The sequence below is a fragment of the Coregonus clupeaformis genome, chromosome 28 (genome assembly GCF_020615455.1).
Source record: "Coregonus clupeaformis isolate EN_2021a chromosome 28, ASM2061545v1, whole genome shotgun sequence".
Lineage (NCBI taxonomy): Eukaryota > Metazoa > Chordata > Actinopteri > Salmoniformes > Salmonidae > Coregonus > Coregonus clupeaformis.
The window spans coordinates 27,682,218-27,709,141 of record NC_059219.1 but is presented as its reverse complement, the minus strand read 5'-3'; the positions used below and the strand labels follow the sequence as shown (position 1 = coordinate 27,709,141).

The following is a 26,924-nucleotide window of genomic DNA, read 5'->3' as shown; positions in this document are numbered from 1 at the left end:
TGATGTCACTCCGCTAAAGGCCATGTGATCACCATAACAAATCTTAATGAAAAACACCTATATCCTGCCAGTCTCCCAATGCTCGATGGACTTGCTGTGTATTCAGTGATGTGAAACATTCTGAACGCTGCAGATAGAAATAGACTGAATAGAGCTGGAATGGAATGGCTGTCATACATGTAGAGATGCTGATTTAAGAAAAAATTACAGTGGTCTCTTAATTTTTTCCACAGCTGTATATATAATTTTTTTCACTTTCACTTACCCACCCTGCTCAAACAGACATAGATGCTATGTTCCAACACTGGAAGTCTTCCAAGTCAAGGTAAGTGTTTGGTTGTATAAATGTATTGCCACCTGGGCCCGCCTGATTGCAGCGAGTTTATTAACGTGTTAGTTCTAATAGTTCTAATATGTTGACTATGACGCATTAGCTAATATGGTGACAATGTAGGCTGTGTGTAGCGGTTATTGGTTATGGTATAAAAGTTTGGCTTGGAAATGTTTTTTCACCTGGTCAAAGACAGCTGTTGTATTGTTCACTGAAGTCCACAAGCGAAGGGAAAAGGTGAGAGGAGGAGAGCATGTAGATGCGAGAAGAAATATACATCAAGCAAATGATCATGCTGTTTGTATGTGGCTGCTATGAAAGTGAACTGTGTTTGCGGTGATCCGGGGTGTATTCATTCTGCCATTTCTGTTGAAAAACCTTTCTTAAATGGAAGCAAACGGAATGAAATGGGGATAAACCTACCTGAATTTGTCCAATAGAAACTCTAATTTGTAACTGTTGAACTAATGATTACACCTTAGATTAGTTAGATACAGCAAGAGTGTGCAGGCGGTATTGAACGTGTCACTGTCTGTCACCTTGATTACGCAATTCTTTCTGTCGACCTTTGCACCTACATTGTCAACTTTCATTCGTAGGCTAGGTTGTAGTAACCTCATGATAGGTATGAGTATCATGTAGTAGCCTAAAACTATTGATGTTACATTGAGCTGGGTGAATAGAATATGAATGACAGTCATCCAACATGCTCCTGTAATAGAAATAAAGCCATGCTCATAAAAAAAAAACGAATCTTAAAACAGCACCGACCGCCACTGGTACACAAGCCGATAAATACACATATGACAACACATATTGCATGCACACCAAGCCCTCGTGAACCCACACACTCACCTGGTTGACATTAACAAGATGCTGACCCCACTCTGAGTTTTTAAGGAGGATGTACGGAGAGATATGTGAAGAAACATTAATTGTCTGGTTTTCCATATCTGGGCTACTTTCATATCTTAGCTGTGTAGTTCTTGCTACAGGGGGTAGCAGGCATCAGCATTTGTCACCTTTTCTTGTCCAGGTTAAATGGCTATTCATGTTCCTGTAAATTTAGAATGAGGTCTCCAAGCTGCTGGAGAATGAATGCCCATGGCAGTCTTCTTTTGTGTCCTTACTCAGGTTACAGATAGAGTATGTAACTGATTTTTATACTACAACGGGTGGGTCTAATCCTGGATGCTGATTGGTTAAAACCGCATTCCAGCCAGTGTCTATTCCACAAGTTACCACCGGCTTAATGTATGATGTTGAAATGCCTATTTACTCTGTTCCATCTGACTGCGCAATCCACTGTCTCATCAGCTCAGCCAGGCAATTTATATACTAGATCTACACTGTAAAAAGCATCAGACATCATCTCCCATTTCTTTTAGACTAGCATTTTGTTTTCAACAGCAGAGATTTGTAATAACCTTGCTGTCTATCTCTCCGACATTTGCAACATTGTTTCAATATTGAAATTCGATCTTTAGCTGTTCCATGGTAAGGAACCTGTCAGGAGCTGGGACGAGACAGACAGGCTGGCAGCTTTTCTCAGCCAGTCGAAATCATGAATCAGCATAATTTTTATGGATATATACAAAGAAATGTCAATAGAAAAACACAAAATGCAGCTAATTTGCTGTCATTCCAGCTTCAGTTTGAAGTGATTGTCTTAGCTGTGTAGTTGGCTATCTCTTCTGAACAGTGGCCTGGCCAGAGAGCAAATGTTCTATGCCAGGTGAAATCGCACATCATTAGCTCATTGTTATGGATGTATCCCAAAGAAAATCACTAGAAAACAGCTTAAACAAACGCAAATACAGCTACTTTGCTGTTACTCTGGCTGCACTTTTTGACGTGACTGTGTTAGCAAAAGTTGGCTAGCAAGCAAGCAAGCAAGGGATAGGAACGTTGCCAGCGATCATGGCAACGGAACATTCAGAACGAATGACTGGGTCGTGTCCCTAGATTTCGAACAAAAATACTTAAAGACTGGGTGGCATCTCTGGGAACCGAACCGATAGAATGAACGACCAGCCAGCATGGGTAGCAACCCTAGATTTGTGTCAGGACTATATCTCCTGGAAGAATGAAATAGTATTAATAAATTAATTAAAATAAAGTTAAAATAAATATGTCAATCATTATTTGAATATGTTGGTAACCCATTGAATAAAAGTGAAAATGCCCTCGAAGCCAGTGTTTGGAGGATATATTGGCATGATTTGCCGGCCCTCGACTTCGTCTCGGGCCTAACAACACCTGTGCCAATATATCCTCCGAACACCAGCTTCTCGGGCATTATCACTTAAGTAACTGCCCTAAAACAAGTGACACATTCACTTTGACCTTGCTAAGGTTCTGTTCCCATTTGGTTTCGGTCTTCTTCAAAGTAGACCAGACCAACAATATTGAGAAACGGTTTGTTTCTTGGATGACAGTAGTGGAGGTATAATGCAGACTTGCAGTATGCATGCAGTACACAAATCTGTATTTGAATATCATTAGTAAAGCTGCAATATGTAACTTTTTGGGTGACCCAACCAAATAATTTGTGCTTGGATAACACGTTACAGTTTGTTAACTTCTCCATTGTACATCCAAGAGCCATCCTTCATTTAAATAAAGGGCTACTCTTCACTTGCCTATGTGGTGCAAGCCAGTCTGAGGAGTCACAGAATGACATAGTGTTATGTCTATTTACCCAATATGTACTCGGTAAAGCCATTCCCATAAGGTGATTCCTTTATCTGGGCATCGCATTATGAAACACCTACAGCATGAAGCCTACTCACTCAATGCAAGTGCTGTGGTTGCAGCTGCCTTCGTGTCCCTAAAATAATGACTGACAAACTAATGGGATAAAAATAACATGCCAAGAGTTGAGCCTGAACATGTGACATTCTGCACCCTCGGTCACCACTCTCTATACACAAATCATAGAATACAAGCTGTGTCTTACTTCAACAGAAGGACTAAAATAATATGGTTATGTTGAAAATAGCAGGCATATTTGTCCTTGATATGATAAAGAATCCAAATTATGCCAACTGTAAACTTTCAGAGGCACTGAAATACTGTATGTCTGTTTGCTTGAAAAGGCCTCGATTAAGGCCAGGGGTTTTTCCTGACCCCGACCTGAGCAGAAAAAAATTTATGCCCCCATAATAATTGAATGACATGATCATGACCCTCTAAAGTTCTGTTAGTATGTTTCTGTTTCTCTAACACTATACGAGGACAAGTCATATAGGAACAATATTATTATCTTGCACATTTTATGTACTGTACAGACAATGCCCAGTGACTGGTGAGGGCTACATTCAGCCTCCTGTATTTACAGTAAATGTCCTCTTATATAAGCAGACCAGTTCACATTAAGACCAATATAAATGTCACGATCGTCATAAGAACCGGACCAAGGCGCAGCGTGATAAGCGTACATTCTTTTAATGAGTACACACGAACAAAACAATAAACGATACGTGAAGTCCTAGGGTTAAACACAAACCTTACGGATCAAGATCCCACAGTAAACTAGTGCCAACAGGCTGCCTAAGTATGGGTCCCAATCAGAGACAACGAGAATCAGCTGCCTCTGATTGGGAACCACCCTGGCCAACATAGAAAACACGAACTAGAACAAAAACATAGAAACTACAACATAGACACTACACACCCTGGCTCAACTTTTAAGAGTCCCCAGAGCCAGGGCGTGACAGTACCCCCCCCCCCCCCAAAGGCGCGGACTGTGACCGCGCCAACCAAACACAACAGGGGAGGGGCCGGGTGGGCATTCCGCCTCGGAGGCGGATCCGGCTCGGGCTGGACCGGGCTGGTGACGCGCACCACTGGCTTGGTGCGGGGAGTAGGAACAGGCCGGACCGGGCTGGCGACGCGCACCACAGGCTTGGTGCGGGGAGCAGGAACGGGCCGGACCGGGCTGGCGACGCGCACCACAGGCTTGGTGCGAGGTGCAGGAACGGGCCGGACCGGGCTGACGACGCGCACCCCTGGCTTGGTGCGGGGAGCAGGAACAGGCCGGACCGGGCTGGCGACGCGCACCACTGGCTTGGTGCGGGGAGCAGGAACAGGCCGGACCGGGCTGGCGACGCGCACCACAGGCTTGGTGCGGGGAGCAGGAACGGGCCGGAACGGGCTGACGACGCGCACCACTGGCTTGGTGCGGGGAGCAGGAACAGGCCGGACCGGGCTGGCGACGCGCACCACAGGCTTGGTGCGAGGGACAGGAACAGGCCGGACCGTACTGGGAACACACACCACTGGCTTGGTGTGGGGATCAGGAACGGGCCGGACCGGACTGGTAACACACCCCAGTACCTCTCGCCGTGCCTCTACACTCTCCTTCCCCCTCATGACCAATGGCCCCCGTAACCTGGTGGCCTCCTCTCCTAGTCCGCAAACTCGCCCTGTAGCTGCCTCCAGCAGCCCCGTCGTCCATGCCGTGTGCCCCCCCAAAAAAATTACTTGGGGTTGCCTCTCGCCTGTCCGACGACGGCACGGTTGGCGCCGAACCTCCTCTCTCGCCAGGGCCTTAACTTTTGCCCATGGCCCTCTGCCCGCGAACATGTCCTCCCACGACCACCATTCGCCCACCTGGGACATCGCCAACTTCTCCAGTTCCTTATCCGGCGTTTGCTCCTGAACACGCTGCTTGGTCCTTCCTTGGTGGGATCTTCTGTTACGATCGTCATAAGAACCGGACCAAGGCGCAGCGTGATAAGCGTACATTCTTTTAATGAGTACACACGAACAAAACAATAAACGATACGTGAAGTCCTAGGGTTAAACACAAACCTTACGGATCAAGATCCCACAATAAACTAGTGCCAACAGGCTGCCTAAGTATGGGTCCCAATCAGAGACAACGAGAATCAGCTGCCTCTGATTGGGAACCACCCTGGCCAACATAGAAAACTAGAACTAGAACAAAAACATAGAAACTACAACATAGACACTACACACCCTGGCTCAACTTTTAAGAGTCCCCAGAGCCAGGGCGTGACAATAAACTACTCCTGTATACTGTAGCTCAATGTATACTGTAGCTCAGGAATGTCTGGATATGGAGAACTTAAGCTAAATGATTGCACTTTGTAGTGTTCGGTAAGTTTTTTATATTACCATTGATGCATACTCCCTAGTATCAATCAAGCGAAAGGAGGGGATCCTTTGAGGTAAATGGCAATTCCAGATGGGCATCCACTCCCTCCGCCACATTTTACCATGCATTTATCCACGCTGGCCACTCAACCAGAGTGACTCAACCATATTCTGATATTTACACAAGCAAAATGACATGGATATGGCATTATTCAAGCAAACAGGATTCCGTTTCCACTGGCAACATGGGTGGGAGAACAAACCGGCCTTTGTGTCAAAGCTTTAGTATCACACCAGAGAAAGGCCATTGTGCTTTAGAAAGGCCTCCTTATGGTTTATGTCCTCGGATTGTAATGGATCCTACAGGCCCAGTTTAAGAAGTGGCACTTACTCAACGGACACTATGCTTTTCCAAGGGCTAATTCCTGGAACTGGTCTAGGCTGTCTTAGTTGTCAGTATGTCATCAAGATAATGAAAGCTACATTACCCTCTAGGCTGAATTTTAGTTATTATCTAGAACAACTTACAGTCCCCACAGTTTCTATGGTGTAGAATTCCTATCACTTTATGGGTAGTTAAAGATGCATGCACAACATATTACAGGATCCATAACCTAGGAGGTTGATCTAATTCATTTCAAGGCCATCAAGAGATGTTTTGGTATCAAGGCCTTTCTTTCCCATTTACACAGGCTATTCTTACAACACACATATTTCGGAATAAAAAAAACACAAGGATAGGGAGTTTATTTATTTATTTCTATCGCATGAAGATGAATGCCTCTGTCCCTGAAATGAGATTTGGAGTAATCTAGGCAACACAAACGTCTTTAAAAAGCACAACTCTCACTTTAGAGGCGTTTCTGTAAATTGCTCAGATAGTTTTAGGCACTTCGAATCACAATAATACCTTCTGTTCTGAACAACAAAATAAATCTTTGGTCCTGTAAATGTTGTTTAAAAAATAAGTCAACTGAAGCAGCAGTCTGAAAATAGAGCTTCATAGTTTGTTTCCTCCAAAATATATGTTTTTCTTTTCTTATTTAACAAATCTAACTTCATAAAGATTTCTCACTTAAATAAGGAACTACTCCAACATTATTGCTACATGTGAAAAGGACCATCAGCCTTAAAAATGTTGTGCGAGGAGAAAACAAATAGTTGAGAGAACATTGCCTCAAATTATCCAGCAGTAAAGGACAGTTTCAGTCAAGTCACATTTGGCAAAGAGATGCATTTCCATTTGTTTAGTTTTTTTGTATTTTTTTGTATTTTGAAAGACAAAGAGCAATGCTGCCATTCCGCCGAGCCCTTCTCCTCACTCCTCTCTCCAACCCAGTGGAGAGAAACATTGGATGCCACATCCACCTCTGCCCTGCACATGCTTGTTAGCTAAGTTACAGTGCAGCCAAGTATGGTGAGAGTTACTGTAGTGAACTAGCGGTGGCTGTGGCTGCACCTGTGCTATGTAGTAATTGCTGAAGTTGATGTCACGTACGTAGGGTGCGGGCTGGTAGAAGCAGGTGACGTTGGTCACCGTGGGGATGGCGTTCTGCTCAGCCAGCACCCGCAGTGCCAACATGGAGATGAGACCGAGCGTCTGGCGGCGCTCATGGCCCATCAGACACACAGTGCTTTCGTTCACCACATGGTGCAGAGTCATCAGGCACTCGTAGCGCTTGTGCTCCATGCCGGCAAAGTGGTTCTGCAGGTAGGCCTCCAGTTTACGCTGCTGCTCGCAGATGTGAGAGAAGTCGATGAAGAAGCGCGAGCACATGTAGCGCTGCATAGCCTTCATCTCCGTCTCGCAGATGGGCCTGAACCCCCGCGCCAGCAAGTGGCAGTACTTAAGAAGCCCCCCGCCTCGGATCTCCTCGGGGCTGCGCGTGGCGATGATGCGCTGACACAGGTGCCCCATGGCCCCCTCATAGTCCCCATACACACTCTCCCCCATTACGGTGGGATGGAAGCTCTCGGACATGGCCGTCTCCGAGCAGTGGTCGAACAGCAGCAGTGAGTCCAAGCCAATCTGGAAGGAGTCCACGCTGAACTCAAACTGCCGCCTGAGAGAGTCCACAAACTTGAGCTCCACGTTCTTGCCCGTGTTGTTGGACAGCGAGATGAGGCTCCACCGGTCTGTGTCGTTGCATACTTTCACCAGCTTCTGCACGTAGGCCTCTCTGAGGGTCAGCGGTGAGATGCGCTCCTTACTGACCCCCACTGGTAGGAAGTCCAACAGGCAGTCCATTACCACGTCCTTGACCAGCCGGAAAGCCTGGTCGTCCTTCAAAGACACGCCGAAGATCAGGTCCAGGTCCTTGTAGCCCATGCCAGTGTCCTGGTAGAGCACGTGGCTGGCTGCAGAGCCGTTCAGCCTCACATCCCGTACGGACACGCCCCTCTCCTCCAGCTGCGCCCGCACCACCTGGGTAAAGGAGATAGAGTATGTATTAGTCATACTCTAACGCTTTCATATAGATTCCTTTTTATGCTTAATTAAGAAAAATAAATGTCAGAAGTAATTAAAATGTAATTGGTTATGTCCAAAGGCACCCGTTGCCTTTACAGGACAGACATGCCTTTCCCTTGTGGAACATGTGCTGACTTTGGAGCCAGACCACCTGCCTCCTCGCCAACAATATTCAACCAAAGAACAGACACGCGCACACACACGCACGCACACACACACGCACGCACACACACACACGCATGCACACACACACACGCATGCACACACACACGCACGCACACACGCTGGAACCTGCAAAGACTCAAGTAAACATCTTGAGACATTTCCCGATAAGTTCCAACATGGGCCTCTGGAAAAGTCAATAGGCTGTGTAAGCACTAGGCAGAGATCAATACACTGCTCACAAAAGTACATTTCATCATCACCGCCATCAGTTTGAATGGAACCTAACAGGCCCAGATGGAGAGCAGAAGAGTGTCATGACTTGCCCTCATGGGCTGAGGATCAAAGATGCCGGCTAGGCAAAGGTTTGAACACCCTCTTTCCTGGGGGCCAGTTTTATGACCGGTCGTAAATTCCTTGCAGAAACGTTATTTTCCGTGCCATGCAGTATTCGGAGAGGGAATTTCCCTGTGAGACAAAGGAAGTCTTCCCGTCAAGACTCCAACATCCAAAAGTGGATAATGAAACAATATTCCTACTTAAAAGAATGTGGGAAATAGTTCGTGGGGACTTAAAGAACAATCATGTCAAATTCGTTACTATGTTGTGATGTCATTAAAGACGGTGTTACAACATAACTATCTCTGGGGGTGTACACTTCCCAGTTATGAGGTTTGCATCTAATTGTTGTATAAAACGAATGATTAAGTATAATATTACTTTTGTGAAGATAACAATGTGACTTTAGCATTCTAGATGAGATGATTGTTTTCCATATTGATTTGTTCTCAGTCAGTGGCCACGCTCAGATGAGCACAAACTTGATGGAACGCCCCCCTTATCCCCCTAGTGCATAAAAAGCCTCGTGACGAAATTCACCTCAGACCAGGAAGCCCACGGCTTAAAATGGTTGACACGCTACAAGACCACTGAGGGAGTCCATGCAACGTATTATGTATGGGATTATAATGACAGAACCCTGTGAGTTTGTATTTTGAATTTCGTGGTCACACATTGAGATTCGTGGTTGCAAGTACGATTCGCAAATGTGTAATAAAAAGTTGCAAGCTTGTATCATGTGTGAAAAATGAAACAATGGTCACCAACTTGTAACTTGACATTTTCAAGTCTAAGATTTGCAAGCATGATTTATTTTCAGAATTATTACAAGTCCATTTACAACTATTAATATTCTGCTGTGAATCAAAAATATACTCTCAGATTTTTTATCTGCGTACTGTTGTCACGTTACCAAGACATTCGTAAGCTTGTAGAAAGTTTTGTACTTTTGTATAAAGAGATTCACAAGTATTGCTGCAACCATTAGCTGGATTGTTCCATCAATCAAATCTCAGGAAGTAGCTTGAAGAGGAGAAGTAATTTCTACAAAGTAACAGTAATTTGTTTAACATGTATAATACAAATGGTACATTTCATACGAAATTGACAGCAGCTAATGACATCCATCCTAGCTTTACTATCAACTGGCTAGCTTAAAATCAGGCAGCTTTAAATGAGGGGGTAAAACAAATATAATATTTGCTAGTTAACCATCTGATTGATAAAGTTGATATATGCCATTAGCAAGCTAGCTAAATTGAAACGTGTTCTTGGAGTTAATTCACAAGGTTAGATATAGCCACACATTATTCTCTATCATGCAATTGTAAGCTTGTAACTTGGGAAGCTCATTCAATAATACAGACGTGGGTGATTTCTACACACAGGGGACTGAACTGTGTGCAAGTTTTTGTTCAATTTCGACCACAGTTAGTTGAATGAGGTGTTAGTGAAGTGCTGGAACAAAAACCTGTACACTCCTGTGTAAAAAACAACAACCTGTGGCTGTCATGACTTCAATTGAGTAAATACAGGTACCATTTCATTTTGTTAATCTATGCAGGTTTGTCATCTGATTTACAGGAGCCTGATGGAGATACTGTAGATACAACCATATGCCTAGGCAGGATTCCTGCAGGACATTTCCCTTCATCCAGGTTGAGGCCTGCTACCAGTACTCCATGTCAGTAAGTCACACACAAAAATATAAAGGCAATATGTAAAGTGCCATGTTTCATGAGCTGAAATAAAATATCCCAGACATTTTCCATAAGCTTATTTCTCTCAAATGTTGTGCACAAATGTGTTTACATCCCTGTTAGTGAGATTTCTCCTTTGCCAAGATAATCCATCCACCTCACAGGTGTGGCAATCAAGAAGCTGATTAAACAGCATGATCATTACACAGGTGCACCTTGTGCTGGGGACAATAAAAGGCCACTCTAAAATGTGCAGTTGTGTCACACAACACAATGCCACAGATGTCTCAAGTTAAGGGAGTGTGCAATTGGCATGCCGACTGCAGGAATGTCCACCAGAGCTGTTGCCAGAGAATTGAATGTTAATTTCTCTACCATAAGCCACCTACAACGTCGTTTAAGAGAATTTAGCAGTACTTCCAACCGGCCTCTTAACCGCAGACCACTTGTAACCACTCCAGCCCAGGACTTCAACCTCCGGCTTCTTCACCTGCGAGATCATCTGAGACCAGCCACCCGGACAGCTGTTGAAACGGTGGGTTTGCACAACCAAAGAATTTCTGCACAAACCGTCAGAAACAGTCTCAGGGAAGCTCATTTGCGTGCTCGTCGTTCTCACAAAGGTCATGACCTAACTGCAGTTCGGCGTCATAACCGACTTCTGTTGGCAAATGCTCACCTTCGATGGCCACTGTAGAAGCGTGCTCTTCACGGACGAATCCCGGTTTCAACTGTACCGGGCAGATGGTAGACAGCGTGTTTGGCATTGTGTGGGCGAGCGGTTTGCTGATGCCAACGTTGTGAACAGAGTGCCCCATGTTAGTGGTGGGGTTATGGTATGGGGAAGCATAAGCTACGGACAACAAACACAATTGCATTTTATCGATGGCAATTTTAATGCACAGAGATACCGTGACGAGATCCTGAGGCCCATTGTCGTGCCATTCATCCGCCGCCATCACCTCATGTTTCAGCATGATAATGCACGGCCCCATGTCGCAAGGATCTGTACAAAATTCCTGGAAGCTGAAAATGTCCCAGTTCTTCCATGGCCTGCATACTCACCAGACCTGTCACCCATTGAGCATGTTTGGGGTGCTCTGTTTGGGGTGCTCTGGATCGACGTGTCCCGCCAATATCCAGCAACTTCGCACAGCCATTGAAGAGGAGTGGCACAACATTCCACAGGCCTCAATCAACAGCCTGATCAACTATATGCGAAGGAGATGTGTCGCGCTGCATGAGGCAAATGGGGGTCACACCAGATACTGACTGGTTTTCTGATCCACGCCCCTACCTTTTTTTAAAGGTATTCTGTATGTGACCAACAGATGCATATCTGTATTCCCAGTCATGTGAAATCCATAGATTAGGGCCTAATGAATGTATTTAAATTGACTGATTTCCTTATATGAACTGTAACTCAGTAAAATCTTTGAAATTGTTGCATGTTGCATGTACATTTTTGTTCAGTATACAAAATATGCCACTAATATGAGGAGTGGAGAAGCCATATGCACCATAAACATGTCTACTCATGGAGGAACTCCCTGTCAAAGAGACTCAGAGGTTTTGGCAGGAGGCCCTGGGCCAATGGGAGGTCAAGGGTGAGGGGCTGAGTGCTTAGGGGGAAATGAGAGCCGAAGTTACAGACATGAAGATACAACTTGAACCACAGAGGAAGGCTGCCTTCAAACCAAAATGCATGAAACGCATGTCCAACGCAGCTGTTTGGTCGGGAAAAAAGCTGTTCTACGTTTTTAATTGGTTGAAGGATAGTCTTTGCAACTTTTCTTATGGACAGCACAACACAAGCCTCTCCCCCAACTGACTCCTCCCTTTGAATGTCATTGGGGTGATGTGTCTTTTACGCATCCATGTGTCTGATTGGAAGGCACCCTTATAGTCCTCAATAATCAACAATGTAAATGTTAACTCTTGCTCTCTTTAAATTGCATTCTGTACCTCTATCCATCTCTCTACTGGTGCTACAGAGAGAATATCCAAGGACCGCCAGAGGCTTCTGACCAACTACCTGCGATCTCTCCAGATCAGAGAAGTATGCTCCGCTGGTGGTATATACAGTTGAAGTCGGAAGTTTACATACACTTCAGTTGGAGTCATTAAAACTAGTTTTTCAACCACTCCACAAATTTCTTGTTAACAAACTATAGTTTTGGCAAGTCATAAGTAATTTTCCAACAATTGTCTACAGACAGATTATTTCACTGTATCGCAATTCCAGTGGGTCAGAAGTTTACATACACTAAGTTGACTGTGCCTTTAAACAGCTTGGAAAATTCCATAAAATGATGTCATGGCTTTAGAAGCTTCTGATAGGCTAATTGACATCATTTGAGACCATTGGAGGTGTACCTGTGGATGTATTTCAAGGCCTACCTTCAAACTCAGTGCCTCTTTGCTTGACATCATGGGAAAATCAAAAGAAATCAGCCAAGACTTCAGAAAAATAAATGGTAGACCTCCACAAGTCTGGTTCATCCTTTGGAACGCCTGAAGGTACCACGTTCATCTGTACAAACAATAGTACGCAAGTATAAACACCATGGGACCACGCAGCCGTCATACCGCTCAGGAAGGAGACGCGTTCTGTCTCCTAGAGATGAACGTACTTTAGTGCGAAAAGTGCAAATCAATCCCAGAACAACAGCAAAGGATCTTGTTACGATGCTGGAGGAAACAGGTACAAAAGTATCTATATTCACAGTAAAACGAGTCCTATATCGACATAACCTGAAAGGCTGCTCAGCAAGGAAGAAGCCACTGCTCCAAAACCACTATAAAAAAGCCAGACTATGGTTTGCAACTGCACATGGAGACAAAGATCGTACTTTTTGGAGAAATGTCCTCTGGTCTGATCAAACAAAAATAGAACTGTTTGGCCATAATGACCATCGTTATGTTTGGAGGAAAAAGGGGGTGCTTGCAAGCCGAAGAACACCATCCCAACCGTGAAGAACGGGGGACTGGTGCACTTCACAAAATAGATGGCATCATGAGGAAGGAAAATTATGTGGATATATTGACGCAACATCTCAAGCCATCAGTCAGGAAGTTAAAGCTTGGTCGCAAATGGGTCTTCCAAATGGACAATGACCCCAAGCATACTTCCAAAGTTGTGGCAAAATGGCTTAAGGACAACAAAGTCAAGGTATTGGAGTGGCCATCACAAAGCCCTGACCTCAATCCTATAGAAAATTTGTGGGCAGAACTGAAAAAGCGTGTGCGAGCAAGGAGGCCTACAAACCTGACTCAGTTACACCAGCTCTGTCAGGAGGAATGGGCCAAAATTCACCCAACTTATTGTGGGAAGATTGTGGAAGGCTACCGGAAACGTTTGACCCAAGTGAAACAATTTAAAGGCAATGCTACCAAATACTAATTGAGTGTATGTAAACTTCTGACCCACTGGGTGATGAAATATAAAAGCTGAAATAAATAATTCTCTACTATTATTCTGACATTTCACATTCTTAAAATAAAGTGGTGATTCTAACTGACCTAAGACAGGGAACTTTTACTATGATTAAATGTCAGGAATTGTGAAAAACTGAGTTTAAAATGTATTTGGCTAAGGTGTATGTAAACTTCAGACTTCAACTGTATGCACACCCCTTTTCCGTTATTAATTTGTTCGAATCTTTTTTAAACAAGTTATTTTTTTCATTTCACTTTACCAATTTGGACTATTTTGTGTATGTCCATTACATGAAATCCAAATAAAATCCATTTAAATTACAGGTTGTAATGCAACAAAATAGGAAAAACGCCAAGGGGGATGAATACTTTTGCAAGCCACTGTAGAGTAATTTAGCCAAGACCGTGGACGTATATAGTCCATAGCCGGCCGCGCCCGGGAGACCCATGGGGCGGTGCACAATTGGCCCAGCGTCGTCCAGGGTAGGGGAGGGAATGGCCGGCAGGGATGTAGCTCAGTTGGTAGAGCATGGTGTTTGCAACGCCAGGGTTGTGGGTTCGATTCCCACGGGGAATAAAACAAAATAATGTATGCACTCACTAACTGTAAGTCGCTCTGGATAAGAGCGTCTGCTAAATGACAAAAATGTAAATGTAAATATAGAATACAGTACAATTAGATGATTAAGGTGTGGTAACTATATTTTGTACATCTTTTTATTTGTGTTTTTATTCTTAATTTTTACTTCCTTTTCTTTGACTTAGGAAGTGATAGAGCTTCCCCATATAACCACCAGTTAGTGCCACAATGCCGCTCATTTGCGGAAGAAATGTAATGATGTCTTTTGTGATTGTTGTGCATTGTTAACATCTGCCTAAGTTACTGCCTAGATCTACCAGCCTGGACGACGGAACGACTATCCCCAACCAGGACATCCCCTGGCCATTCTTGTGGTGGGTTGCAACTTGCAGAATCCTTCCAAGGTTGATGACTGTCCTGTGTGAGGATCTAAGGCCTCAGACCAGCTTGGCAATGGCTGACAATAGCCAGACACCCTCTCACCCACAGAAGAGGAGAGGGGGGACCAGGCCGGTTTTGACACCTTAACACTCGGTCGTAAATTAGGCAGGAGGGGAATATCTTGTACATGATTTATGAAAAATTATGAGTGTATGTTTGTTAAGATAGGAATGTGATTTTAGTTTTCTAACGAGATCATAGTTTTTATGATACTTTGGACCAGTCAGTAGCCACGCCCCGAGTGAGCTCAGAGATCGTGTCAGCATGATGGAATGCCCCTTTTACCAAGAGTGCATAAAGGCTTGAAAGACCAGAAAGACGTGAGACGGTGGTCTACACGTCTGAAAAATGGTTGGAACATTAAACCTTAACACAAGGTGAAGAAGATCAACTCCCAGACTAGACCCAAACATTGCCAGGCTGCAGCTGTGCGTGTAAAGTGGTTCAAACTCTGACTAACCACAAAAGCTGGGAAGGAGAAAATCCCCTCTCAGACAATCACTGGTACAGCTGAGTATCTGCTCTGAAGAAAGACTCCACTCCAAACCAAGACAACTAAGAAGGACATTGTGACCTCTGATGGACAACAAGAGCCTTACACCACTAAAACCCCCTTTAAGAAGGCTGGGTTTAAACAGAGATCGACGACGAACAAAGACACCTACACGTAAAGACATTCATGATTTCTTACTCCAAACGGGCGGTGGTTCGTGAGAAAAGTATTATGATTACTTTGAGGGTAGTTTCCAAATGTATCAACGATAAGAGTCTCTTTCGCTCTGTCTCTCTCTCTACCCCTCCCTCTTTTGATAACCAAGCAGTCATGTTGTTGTTAGTCCGCTAGGGACTTTTTCCTCATGTATTAAGTGTGTATGTTATTCTGTGTTATTATTTAGTTAGCAAGTAAATAAATAATTAAACCAATTTGGGTAGTACTGAATCATAAGTAAAGCTGGGGTTTGTGCAGATCCAAGAAGTCTGCGACCGTTCAGAATGAGACTGATAAGAGGTAATGATTCATACGTTGACTGTTTTATACATATTGATAGGTAAAGACCTTTAGAGTTTAATTCATGAGATGGTAACTCTATAAACAACTTCTTCCGTGGTGCCCCAAATCCTAATGAGTTAATTGTTACATTATTAATTTAAATCGAATAACAATTAAACATAGTTAGTTGATTCGATAAATAACAGTCATCATATTAATGAAAGTCATGTCACGACAATCACCAAACAAAGTTTTGTATAAACTACTCATGTTCATTTTCAAGTTGTTACAAAACAATACATTTTCCATGACTGCAAAAGGTCTAAAATCAATGCAAGTCTCATGTCCAGGGTGAATACATTTTGTCATGTATTTAAGACACAGGTGTGCCAACTAAAATATATATCCCAGACAAGCCTGAAGAACAGGACAAATAGACAAGTGAATATAAGTCCGTTATTGTGTCTGTAGCAGTTTGTATGAATGAGTGGTTACTTAAAATACATGTTGACATGTTAAATGGCTACGAGACAGAGATAAAGACTCTTGCTGTAGTCAGGTAAGGTACCACTGAAGGCCCCAGTATTTAGTCAGGCAGCTGGAAGCAGATATGTCACCATCTAGGCGCATGTCACAGCATGCAGAGGCCTGATGAGTAGATGACATACATTATGTACCTTTCATCACCAAAGCAGTATTAGCGTTTACTGCACATGTTGCTGAACAAACCAACCATTTTGTTAGGGTCATTGATATAAATGGGCAATTCACATACACAATTCAGTTCATAAGCATTGACTGTAATACCTCAAGGGTCCTGTGGTTGTCTGGCACCATTCTGCTTTCTAATGATCTTACTCCCTCGTGGGATGCAATAACAACAAAAACATGAATAAGAATAAGCCTAGTCAGTCAGTAATTTGGCTAATTAAACACTCGTAAAATGAGCACAAGGCTATTCAGCCAAATTATACAAAAACAATACAGGCCATTTGCATGAGGGTCATATCTCTTGCCAACTTCTTCAGTCACCAATTAATCAATAAACAGGCAGTGGAACTAAGTAGTTTGACAAAAAGTGTACAAAAGTCAGTAACAAGTCTCTTTTCTAGAAACCTAACATTATTAGCTACAGTGATGGTGATGGGAGATTTTCCCCCAGCAGTTTTAATTTAGCTAACGTTAACTAGCTACATGTTGACAGCTAGCTAATGGCATTTATAATCAACTTCATCAATCAGATGGTTAACTAGCAAATATATTTGTTTTCCCCTTGCATCTAAAGCTGCCTGATGAAGCTAGCCAGTTGATAGTAAAGCTAGGATGAATGTCAGAAGCCAGCTAGCTAGCTAACATTATCTGCTGTCAATTTAATCTGAAATGTACCATTGTATTTCACATGTTAAACAAAGCACTGTAATGCCTTTTCACAACAAAAAATGTATGCACACAAAACAGATTACCACCTTCAAGTAGATAGTTTTATTCTAGTACTTCAGGCCGTAACATTACACAAAACAGATTACCACCTTCAAGTAGATAGTTTTATTCTAGTACTTCAGGCCGTAACATTACTTTATAGAAATTACTTCTCTTCAAGCTACTTCCTGAGATTTGATTGATGCAGCAATAGTCAGCTGTAGTTTTGGCCGATTGGTCAGGAGTAAAAGGTCCTGCCGCCAAACCCGCTCAAACCAGTTTCTTTTTTTAAACTTGCAAATCTCTTTCTACAAACGTACAAAACTTTCTACAAGCTTACAAATCTCTTGGTAACGTGACAACTCAGAGCCTGCGCAGATAAAACAATCTGCAAGTGTATTTTTGATTCACAGCAGAATATTCATAGTCGTAAATGGACTAATTCTGGAAATAAATTATGCTTCCAAATCTTATTGAATGTATGTCAAAGTACAAGTTTGCGACCGTTGTAAATGTTTTCACACGTCATGATACAAGCTTATGACATTAAATTACACATTAGCGAATCGTACTTGCAACCACGAATCTCAATGTGCGACCACGAAATTCTAAATACAAACTCAGTGTTCTGTCATCATTATTATCATCATGCTTGACTTCCTGTGATGGCTGTTAAAAACAAACCGTTTTTTGGGGGTGGGTACAACGAGCAAATGTACCCCCATACTCTAGGCATACTGGCCAAGAATGCACTGCACAGTAGTGCTGAGTGATTAGCGCTTTTTGAGGTCGGTTTGGTTATTAAAAAAGAATCACGGTTTTCGTTTTAGATTATTTTTTTAAACATTAAATGCATTATGTGGGTTGAATTCTCAAATACAGAATAAAACAATTAATAAAAGTGATGGTACTGTAGTGACTGCCCATTACTGCTTATCACTTATAAAAGTATGCATTATTACTTTTAAGAACTTCTCAAATTGACAGCAGTTCTATAGAGATGAGATGACTTGGAATGAAATAGTCAAATAAAACAAATGTGATACAACTGAAATATTTGATTAAAGTCGTGCGAGTAAATTATGGTTATGAATTCACACACACGCGCAATGAATGATGGTCATTGTAGTTAATTACCACGTTTTCTGCGCTAAATTGCATTGGCCTGTCGGAAACGTCCCTACTACATCACACAGTTTGGCCTTGATCTGATTTATCTCCAGAGAAACTGCGCAATGTGTGCTCATTGAGCTCACCAATTTTTTTTATTACAAAATGGAATTCAAATAATTGAACAGATTTTGGTCAATTAGTAGATATATATATATATATATAACCAAAATGTTGGTTAAATCACACAGTAATATTCTCCCTGCCAGCCTGTCCATAGAGAACCAGGAAGCTGCTCCAACTTCTGTGTCAGAATATTCTAAAGGGTTCCTCAATCACAAGAAAACGCTCCTGACATTAGGATGCTATAGCTGCTGGCAAATGGCAAGTGCAGATGACAATATGGCATAAACACTGTATTGTCAACACATTATTTGAATAGTATGTTGACACTCACAGCAGAAATGCTGTCAAACTTATGTTCCCAAAACACTGTTGGGTAACAATTAATCTATGCCTATGAGTGGTGCCATAATAAAGTCTGAAAAAGCTGATCCTCAGAGCCTCATTCAGGTTTGTCATTACAGGTACTTTTCTTCAGAAGAGGCTTATAGAGGAAAATGTGAAGTTTTTGTTTGAACAGAACTGAAGTGTGTCCAGTTTATTGGTAACTATATCAGCAAGCAAATGGGGTTGTTATGAAAGTCAGGCTGGGAAAATTACATCCTGAACTATGGAACAGCACCTGCATAGTCAATCAAACATTCATCATGAAGGTTGAACATAACAACCACTACAACCTCCAGAAATCCTGGATGAATTAATCATGACTAACTACATAACTGTCAGTCAAATCAATATGTTGATTGTTAAAACCAGCTGGCATGATCTTTCAATTACATAACCACCGTTCATCCCATGCATAAAAACATGTCTGATGTAGAGAGGGACATTAATGAAAACCAGCAGACGGGGGCTGGAGATAGAGTTACAGCAGGGAGATACTTGTACTGGCCAGTCTAGATTATTTATTTAACCAGGTTAGTCTCATTGAGAAAATCTATTTTTCAAGAGAGACCTGGACAGAAGGCACTGTCTGGTCCCCCCAGATATCAGGGAGCATCAACTGTCTGTAGTTGCTTGGAATCTGGAAGGTATACCCATATAAATAGAATCTCATTATAGTTCTGTGGGTATACCATTAATTGAAGTAAATTAGTTTCACCTTTTGTGGTATAAGCTAGGTGTAGGACCTAGGGGATATTTCAGGGACGCTGGCCAATAAGGGAACTTTTGAAATCAGATGTCCGACTACCACTCAGGGGTCCTAAAACCATCAATAGCAGAAGATCTCTAACAGTGGAGGCACCTCAGAGGAGGACCATCCTCCTCAGTGAATTTAATAAAAATGTAAATTGTAAAACATTTAAAAAAGTTATCCTTTTTAGATAAAACTATACTAAATATAAACACGTCACCAAATAATTGATTAAAACACACTATTTTGCAAAGAAGGTCTACAGTAGCCTCAGCAGCACTCTGTAGGGTAGCACCATTGTGTAGCCAGAGGACAGCTAGCTTCCGCCCTCCTCTGGGTACATTGACTTCAATACAAAACCTAGGAGGCTTACGGTTCTCACCCCCTTCCATAGACTTACATAGTAATTATGACAACTTCTAGAGGACGTTCTCCAGCCAATCAGAGCTTTTTCAGCATGAACTGACATGTTGTCCACCCAATCAAAAATGAATCTAGTAATTAAAGCATAAGCTACAGCTAGCTAGCACTGCAGTGTATAAAATGTGGTGAGTAGTTGACTCAAAGAGAGAGAAAGACAATAGTTGAACAGTTTTGGACAAATTAATTTCTTCCAAAATGAAGGAGAAGCAAGAGAGAAATAGAGAGAGATTGTCAAAAGAAAATCACTTTCAGTTTCACTTACTTAGCAAATGCAGCTAGCTAGTTTAGCCTACTGAAACACCCTGCTCAAACAGAGAGATGCTATGTTATCTAGCTGGCTATGACTTTCCAACACAACACTGGAACTCTTCCAAGTCAAGGTAAGCTTTTGGTATTACTAATTTATTGCCACCGGGGCCCGCCGGTGTAACTGCTTACTGACTGTACACTGTAACGTTACTGCATGATTGTAGCGGGTTTACTAACGCATTAGTTCTATTAGCTATGCTGACTGTGGCGTTACTTTAGCTAATTTGGCTTGGAAAGGTTTTTTCACCTGGTCACATACAGCTGATTTGTTGTGCATTGAAGTCCACAAGCGAAGGGAAGATGTGAGAGGAGTAGAGCGCATAGATGCGACAAGGAATAAAAGTGGCTGCTATGAAAGTGAACTATGTTTACATGTGATCAGGGGTGTATTATTTCCGACAATTCTGTTGAAAAACTTTTTTTTAACGGAAGCAAACGGAACAAAAACGGGGATAAACATACCTGAATTTGTCCAATAGAAACTCTCGTTTGCAATTGTTGGACTAATGATTGCACCCTATATCAGCTAGATGCAGGCAAGAGTGTGCAAGGCAGTATTGAATGTCACTTTCTATCCATGTGTCACTGTCTGTGACCTCAAATGTATCTCTCGACCTGTGTGTACCTACGTTGTAAACTTTCATTCATAGGCTAGGTTGTAGCAACCTCATCCCACCTCTTTAAGGAATACCTGGGATAGGATAAAGGAATCCTTCTACCCCCCCCAATTGTAAAGTGGTTATCCCACTGGCTATAGGGTGAACGCACCAATTTGTGAGTCGCTCTGGCTAAGAGCGTCTGCTAAATGACGTTAATGTGCCCTTGAGCAAGGCACTTAACCCTAATTGCTCCTGTAAGTCGCTCTGGATAAGAGCGTCTGCTAAATGACTAAAATGTAAATGTAAATGTAATGATGGGTATAGATAAAATTTGAGTTTCAAGTAGTAGCCTAAACCTATCGCTGTTACATTGAACTGGGTGAATGGAATATGAATGAGTGTCATCCAATATGCTGTAATAGAAATAAGGCCATACGCATGAAAAATGTTTTGTCCTCCCTCATCTTAAATGGCACTGACCGCCACTGATCTCTAATGACACAAAATTACAGAGCCTTCTGCCACCATCAATTGGTAAGGTATTGTCAATGTGCATATCAGAAACGTGGAGTATATCAAAACTCCCACCTGGACTAATATTATTAGAAACAGACACATAATGATGCAAGACACTTCCAGTCAAATGTGACTCATCAGTGGTAATTAATATATGGTGATTCATGACAAAAGGATTTGATGAGAGATACACACAACATAAGCTGTAGCAGCACAGTAAATTAAGTGACCTGTTTCGTTAACTGGATGAATCAGCCCATTACTGTAGGCTACTTTTCCCTAAATACAGTTAAAGTAATCTAAATTGAAGCAAAGAGTTAACGCAATGGCTATTGTTAAGTAATGGGTTAACACCTTTGGGACATCTATTACTGAGGCTTACTCTGGGCTCACTACTGAATAGAGTAGACGTCAACAGTAAAGGTCCTATATGGGGCAGGGTTGGAGTTCAGGTCACTTTGAACTGAACTAGAGAATGACTATTGCTACAGTGAAGACATATGTATCATAGGCATCAGTTCTGTCGGTCAGAGCAGCCTGGTCTCATAGACTAGACGTAACATATTACATTTAAATCCGAGACACTCAAATTAGTATGATATATGTTACCAGTGGCGGTTCTAGACACATTTTACTAGGGGGGCCAAGGAGGGGCCAGTGTTTAATCAGGGGGGCACACATAAAAAAACTGGCAACACATGATATTCAAAGATTATAAACTTTATTTTACTTTAAAATCATATGACATTTATTATAACACGTATTTTGTACAAGAGTGCAGATGCAAGAGAGATAGTGCCATAAAAATGAAAAAATAAAAAAATAAAAATAAAATAAAAAGTACAGGGTACAAATACAGGGTTCATATTCAATGTGAACAAAACTCCAGGATACAACAAAGGGTACAACAATGTGCCATTTCCTATTTATGGAAGCCCCACTACTGTGGACAGTTGATTCCACATTTTGTTTTAAGAAAGAAAAATTTCTGAGTGATTTATAAACAAAACACACTACCCTGTATCCATTTAGGTAAAATAAACCAAATCAGAAAAGAAATTCAATTCAAAGAGGCTTTACTAGCATGACCATATTGACATACAGTATTGCTAAAGCACATAAACAGGGAAACGTGTTACACATTAACATCCAGTAGTCCAATAGGATGCAGACAATAAACATTAAGTTAACATTCGTTTAAAAGCAACAATCATGTCAACACAATGTAGCAATATGAACAACACTGATGGATATCAGCAACAACATGAAAACAAGAATATTACAGGTGTCTGTGTGTGTGTGTGTCTGTGTCTTTGTGTACTTCACTGTCAGTTGATGAGCAGGTGTACAAAAAAAGGCTTTACAACATATATGGGCAAGTCCATTTAGGACAGCACATTTCCACCATAGTTCACATTAGGAAAAAATGACAGCATGAATGCTCACTAAACAAACATATACTACATATACCTTTTTATACACATTTTTTTTCAGTAATTTTTTAAGAGTGAAAGGGAAGTAAGCAATCGCTCATCATAGGATGTTTAGTGGATGCCATAAAACATCTGTGGAGCTTGAAGATTTGTAGTACATAGATGTTTGGCAGAGATAATTCAAAAGAATAAAATCATAAACTCTATCTAACTTTTTTGTTTGCTGGGGCAAAAAATGACTTTATGTCCCTTCCTCGTTTCATGATAACTATTAGAAGAAGAAAAAACGTAGGGGCATGCATTACATTTTGTTACCTAACCATCCCTCCCTACTTAACACTGGCAGATAACCTGTTGATTACTTTACTAAAAATGTATTTGTTATCGCGATGCAACAGCCAAGACGGATGAAGTTACGTGGTTAACATCACAACATTGTGTAGACCTAGCAAGGATAGCCTACTAACATTTGGATATTTGCTTCTGCTTGATGAGTTTGCTTAGATATGATTACATTTCTAAACAAATCGAGACCAGACATTTAAAAACTTGATTTGATTTATGTGTGAGGAACAAAAGGAACATGTAGGCTATGTGCAAGAACAACAAGTCACTTATGATATTAAATCGTTTTGCTTACCTTCGACCTTCGGGTGCGCCACTCTAATTTACCCGTGTAGAACGTTGCCGTGTAGAGCGTTGCATTAGTTCCGCTTTTGGCGCTCGCGTGTAAAATAGTTATAAATTCATAATTTTTTATTTGGTCAGCACGGGGGGGCCACAGGGGTGGCCAGGGACATTTCCAGGGAGGCACGGGCCTCCCCCGGCCTCCGTGTAAAACCGCCACTGTATGTTACGTTTGGTATGGTTACTTAAGAAAGATGGTTACTTAAGGCCTAAAACGAATGCAGGGTGGTTGGTCGGGGTGGATGGGTGGGCGTATAACTCGAACGTCAAGCAACCCAAAGGTTGCAAGTGCGAATCTTATTACGGACAACTTCAGCATTTTAGCAACTTTAACTACTTATACTTTTTAGCTACTTTGCATGTTAGCTAACCCTTCCCCTTACCCTTTTAGCTAACTCTAACCTTAACCCTTTAACCTAAATCCTAAACTTAACCCCTAGCCTAACTAACGTTAGCCATCTAGCTAGAATTCGTAATATATCATACATTTTGCAAATCCATAACATATTGTACGTTTTGCATATTCGTAACATATATTACGATTTTGTAATTCGTAACATATCATATCCACAAATTAATACATACCATACGAAACTTAACATATCATACTAAATGAGTATCTCGGATTGCGTACAGAATAATACGAAATGCTCTGAGACCAGGTTGGTCAGAGACATGGTTACATCTCTCAATAGAATATAGGCGAATAGAATAGACTACTTTAATATGCCATAGGGAGATTTTGTTTGCAACAAAGCACATGCATACTTGGCATACTAACATACAGTACATCACAAAACATGAAGCGATTCAGAGTATACCCAGTATGGAAGTTGTGGCGCAAGCGCTTTACCTGAACGATCTGCCGGGGTTGGACAGAGAGTGTAGGGAAGTTTCCGCGGCCGTGAATCGGGATTGCTTCTCTGAGGATTGTGTTCAAACGATGCACCTGATCCCAAGACAGCACACAGAACCGCCTACTCTGATCCGACGTATCGCTTGACATGGCGATGTGGAACTGAACAGAAAGTGTAAAAATATATTGGAATGAATGCGGCAGTCTAATCTTGCTGTATCACTCCCGGATCAATCGGTTGAGGTATGCGTTTTAAAAGTGCAGGGAGGAATAATGAATGGATGCGTTTGGTCAATCGTGGTACTGTCTAATAGCCTACAATGTTCAGTGTCCGTTTCCTCGTTCACCAAGGTAATGAACATGTGATTGCTGTCAATACTTTAAGTTTAAAATGCAAGACACGCTTAACTCTTTATCCACAGATGTCCAGCTGATCAGTCTCAAATTCGAAGGGAATCTTTATCCCAAAAGCTCATCCAAGATCTATAAAGGTTCCTCATTTGCATAGAGTCTCTGATTGGATTTGTTGCTCACTCATTCATTATCAAGACCTTGCCTTGTTGCGAGTGCCACCAGTCAGTGCAGAGAAAATAGTTTGGCACAACCTGTGAACTAGTGACGCATTTCGAGAGCCTCCACCCCTTTCCTTACTCACTGATATTCTCCAAGACATTGGGCGCGTTCGACATAGAGAGCAATAGTAATAGTATTTTTGTAGGCACTAACTCCGCCATGGTTCGTTGGACATGGGCTATGAGAAAATGAATAGAGTTTTTGTAAGGTTTTTGGATAAACGCAGAAAATAAGGAGATCGTATACATTTTGTTCAATGCAATAATCTTCATCAGCTAATGTCACTTCTTGTGATTTTTTAAGCTTAATGTAATAAAAAAGCACATAAAGCACAAACAAGGCTTCTTAATTCATAAAGGTCATGTTACCGGACCAATATTATCTCATAAAGGTCATGTTACCGGACCAATATTATCTCATAGAACAAAACGTATAAGATCTCCTAAGCCTGTGTTAACCTCAGACATTATTTTTGGCGTTTAACCCAAAACCCTATTCCTTCCCCATTCATTTCCACCATAGGAATGGCTGAACGAACCAGGGTAACTCATTTCCGTTTCTTAGGACTAAAAGCTGGCAAGCTCTACTGCAGCTGACTTTAAACGCAAGTCGAGACTGACAAATCTACAAATCAACTTGCATCATAAATAACTACTCAGCAGATCAGTTACAATTTACCCATGATAGATCACGGTTTTGATGCTCTCGAACACGGCCCATTCCAAATCAAATGTCCCTTTTATGGTAGGCTATATGCAGCAGTGGCATATCAAACAAGTTGTTGTTCACTTACCATCAATAGGCTACCATCCTTCTAAACATATTCAGCTGTCAAATATAAACATTTCAAATTGTTTAGTTGGCAATTCCTCAGAGTTCTACATAGATTATGGTCATCATACAGTGCATTCAGAAAGTATTGAGACCCCTTGAACTTTTCCACATTTTATTATGTTACAGCCTTATTCTAAAATGGATTAAATGTTTTTTTCCCCTCTTCAATCTACACACAATACCCCATAATGACAAAGCAAAAACAGGTTTTTAGATATTTTTTTCAAATGTATTAAAAACAAAAAACTGAAATATCACATTTACATAAGTATTCAGACCCTTTACTCAGTACTTTGTTGAAGCACATTTGTCAGCGATTACAGCCTCGAGTCTTCTTGGGTATGATGCTACAAGCTTGGCACACCTGTATTTGGGGAGTTTCTTCCATTCTTCTCTGCAGATCCTCTTAAGCTCTGTCAGGTTGGAGGGGAGCGTTGCTGCACAGCTATTTTCAGGTCTCTCCAGAGATGTTCGATCGGGTTCAAGTCCAGGCTCTGGCTGGGCCACTCAAGGACATTCAGAGACTTGTCCTGAAGCCACTCCTGCGTTGTCTTGGCTGTGTGGTTAAGTTCATTGTCCTGTTGGAAGGTGAACCTTCGCCCCAGTCTGAAGTCCTGAGCGCTCTGGAGCAGGTTTTCATCAAGGATCTTGCTGTACTTTGCTCCGTTCATCTTTCCCTTGATCCCGACTAGTCTCCCAGTCCTTGCCGCTGAAAAACATCCCCACAGCATGATGCTGCCACCACCATGCTTCACCGTAGGGATGGTGCCAGGTTTCCTCCAGACGTGATGGTTGGCAGTCAGGCCAAAGAGTTCAATCTTGGTTTCATCAGACCAGAGAATCTTGTTTCTCATGGTCTGAGAGTCTTCAGGTGCCTTTTGGCAAACTCCAAGCGGGCTGTCATGTGTCTTTTACTAAGGAGTGGCTTCCGTCTGGCCACTCTACCATAAAGGCCTGATTGGTGGAGTGCTGCAGAGATGGTTGTCCTTCTGGAAGGTTCTCCCATCTCCACAGAGGACCTCTGGAGCTCTGACAGAGTGACCATCAGGTTTTTAGTCACCTCCCTAACCAAGGCCCTTCTCCCCCGACTGCTCAGTTCGGCCAGCTCTAGGAAGAGTCTTGGTGGTTCCAAACGTCTTCCACTTAAGAATGATGGAGGCCACTGTGTTCTTGGGGACCTTCAATGCTGCAGAAATGTTTTGGTACCCTTCCCCAGATCTGTGCCTCGACACAATCCTGTCTCTGAGTTCTACGGACAATTCCTTCGACCTCATGACTTGGTTTTTGCTCTGACATGCACTGTCCACAATCTCCCGAACTCAACCCAATTGAGA

The 26,924-nt window shown here is 42.2% G+C and overlaps 1 protein-coding gene across 1 annotated transcript; it reads right to left on the bottom strand.

Annotated features, from left to right (window-relative positions):
* Window positions 1–6,199: 6,199 nt before the first annotated feature.
* On the bottom strand, window positions 6,200–24,623 carry LOC121542475 (terminal nucleotidyltransferase 5A-like). Its single transcript, XM_041851868.1, has 2 exons — window positions 24,181–24,623; window positions 6,200–7,877 (listed from the first exon to the last, which is right to left on the bottom strand). The coding sequence occupies exons 1-2, from the start codon at window positions 24,331–24,333 to the stop codon at window positions 6,771–6,773; spliced, it is 1,260 nt and encodes a 419-aa protein (XP_041707802.1). The 5' UTR covers window positions 24,334–24,623; the 3' UTR covers window positions 6,200–6,770.
* Window positions 24,624–26,924: the final 2,301 nt, after the last annotated feature.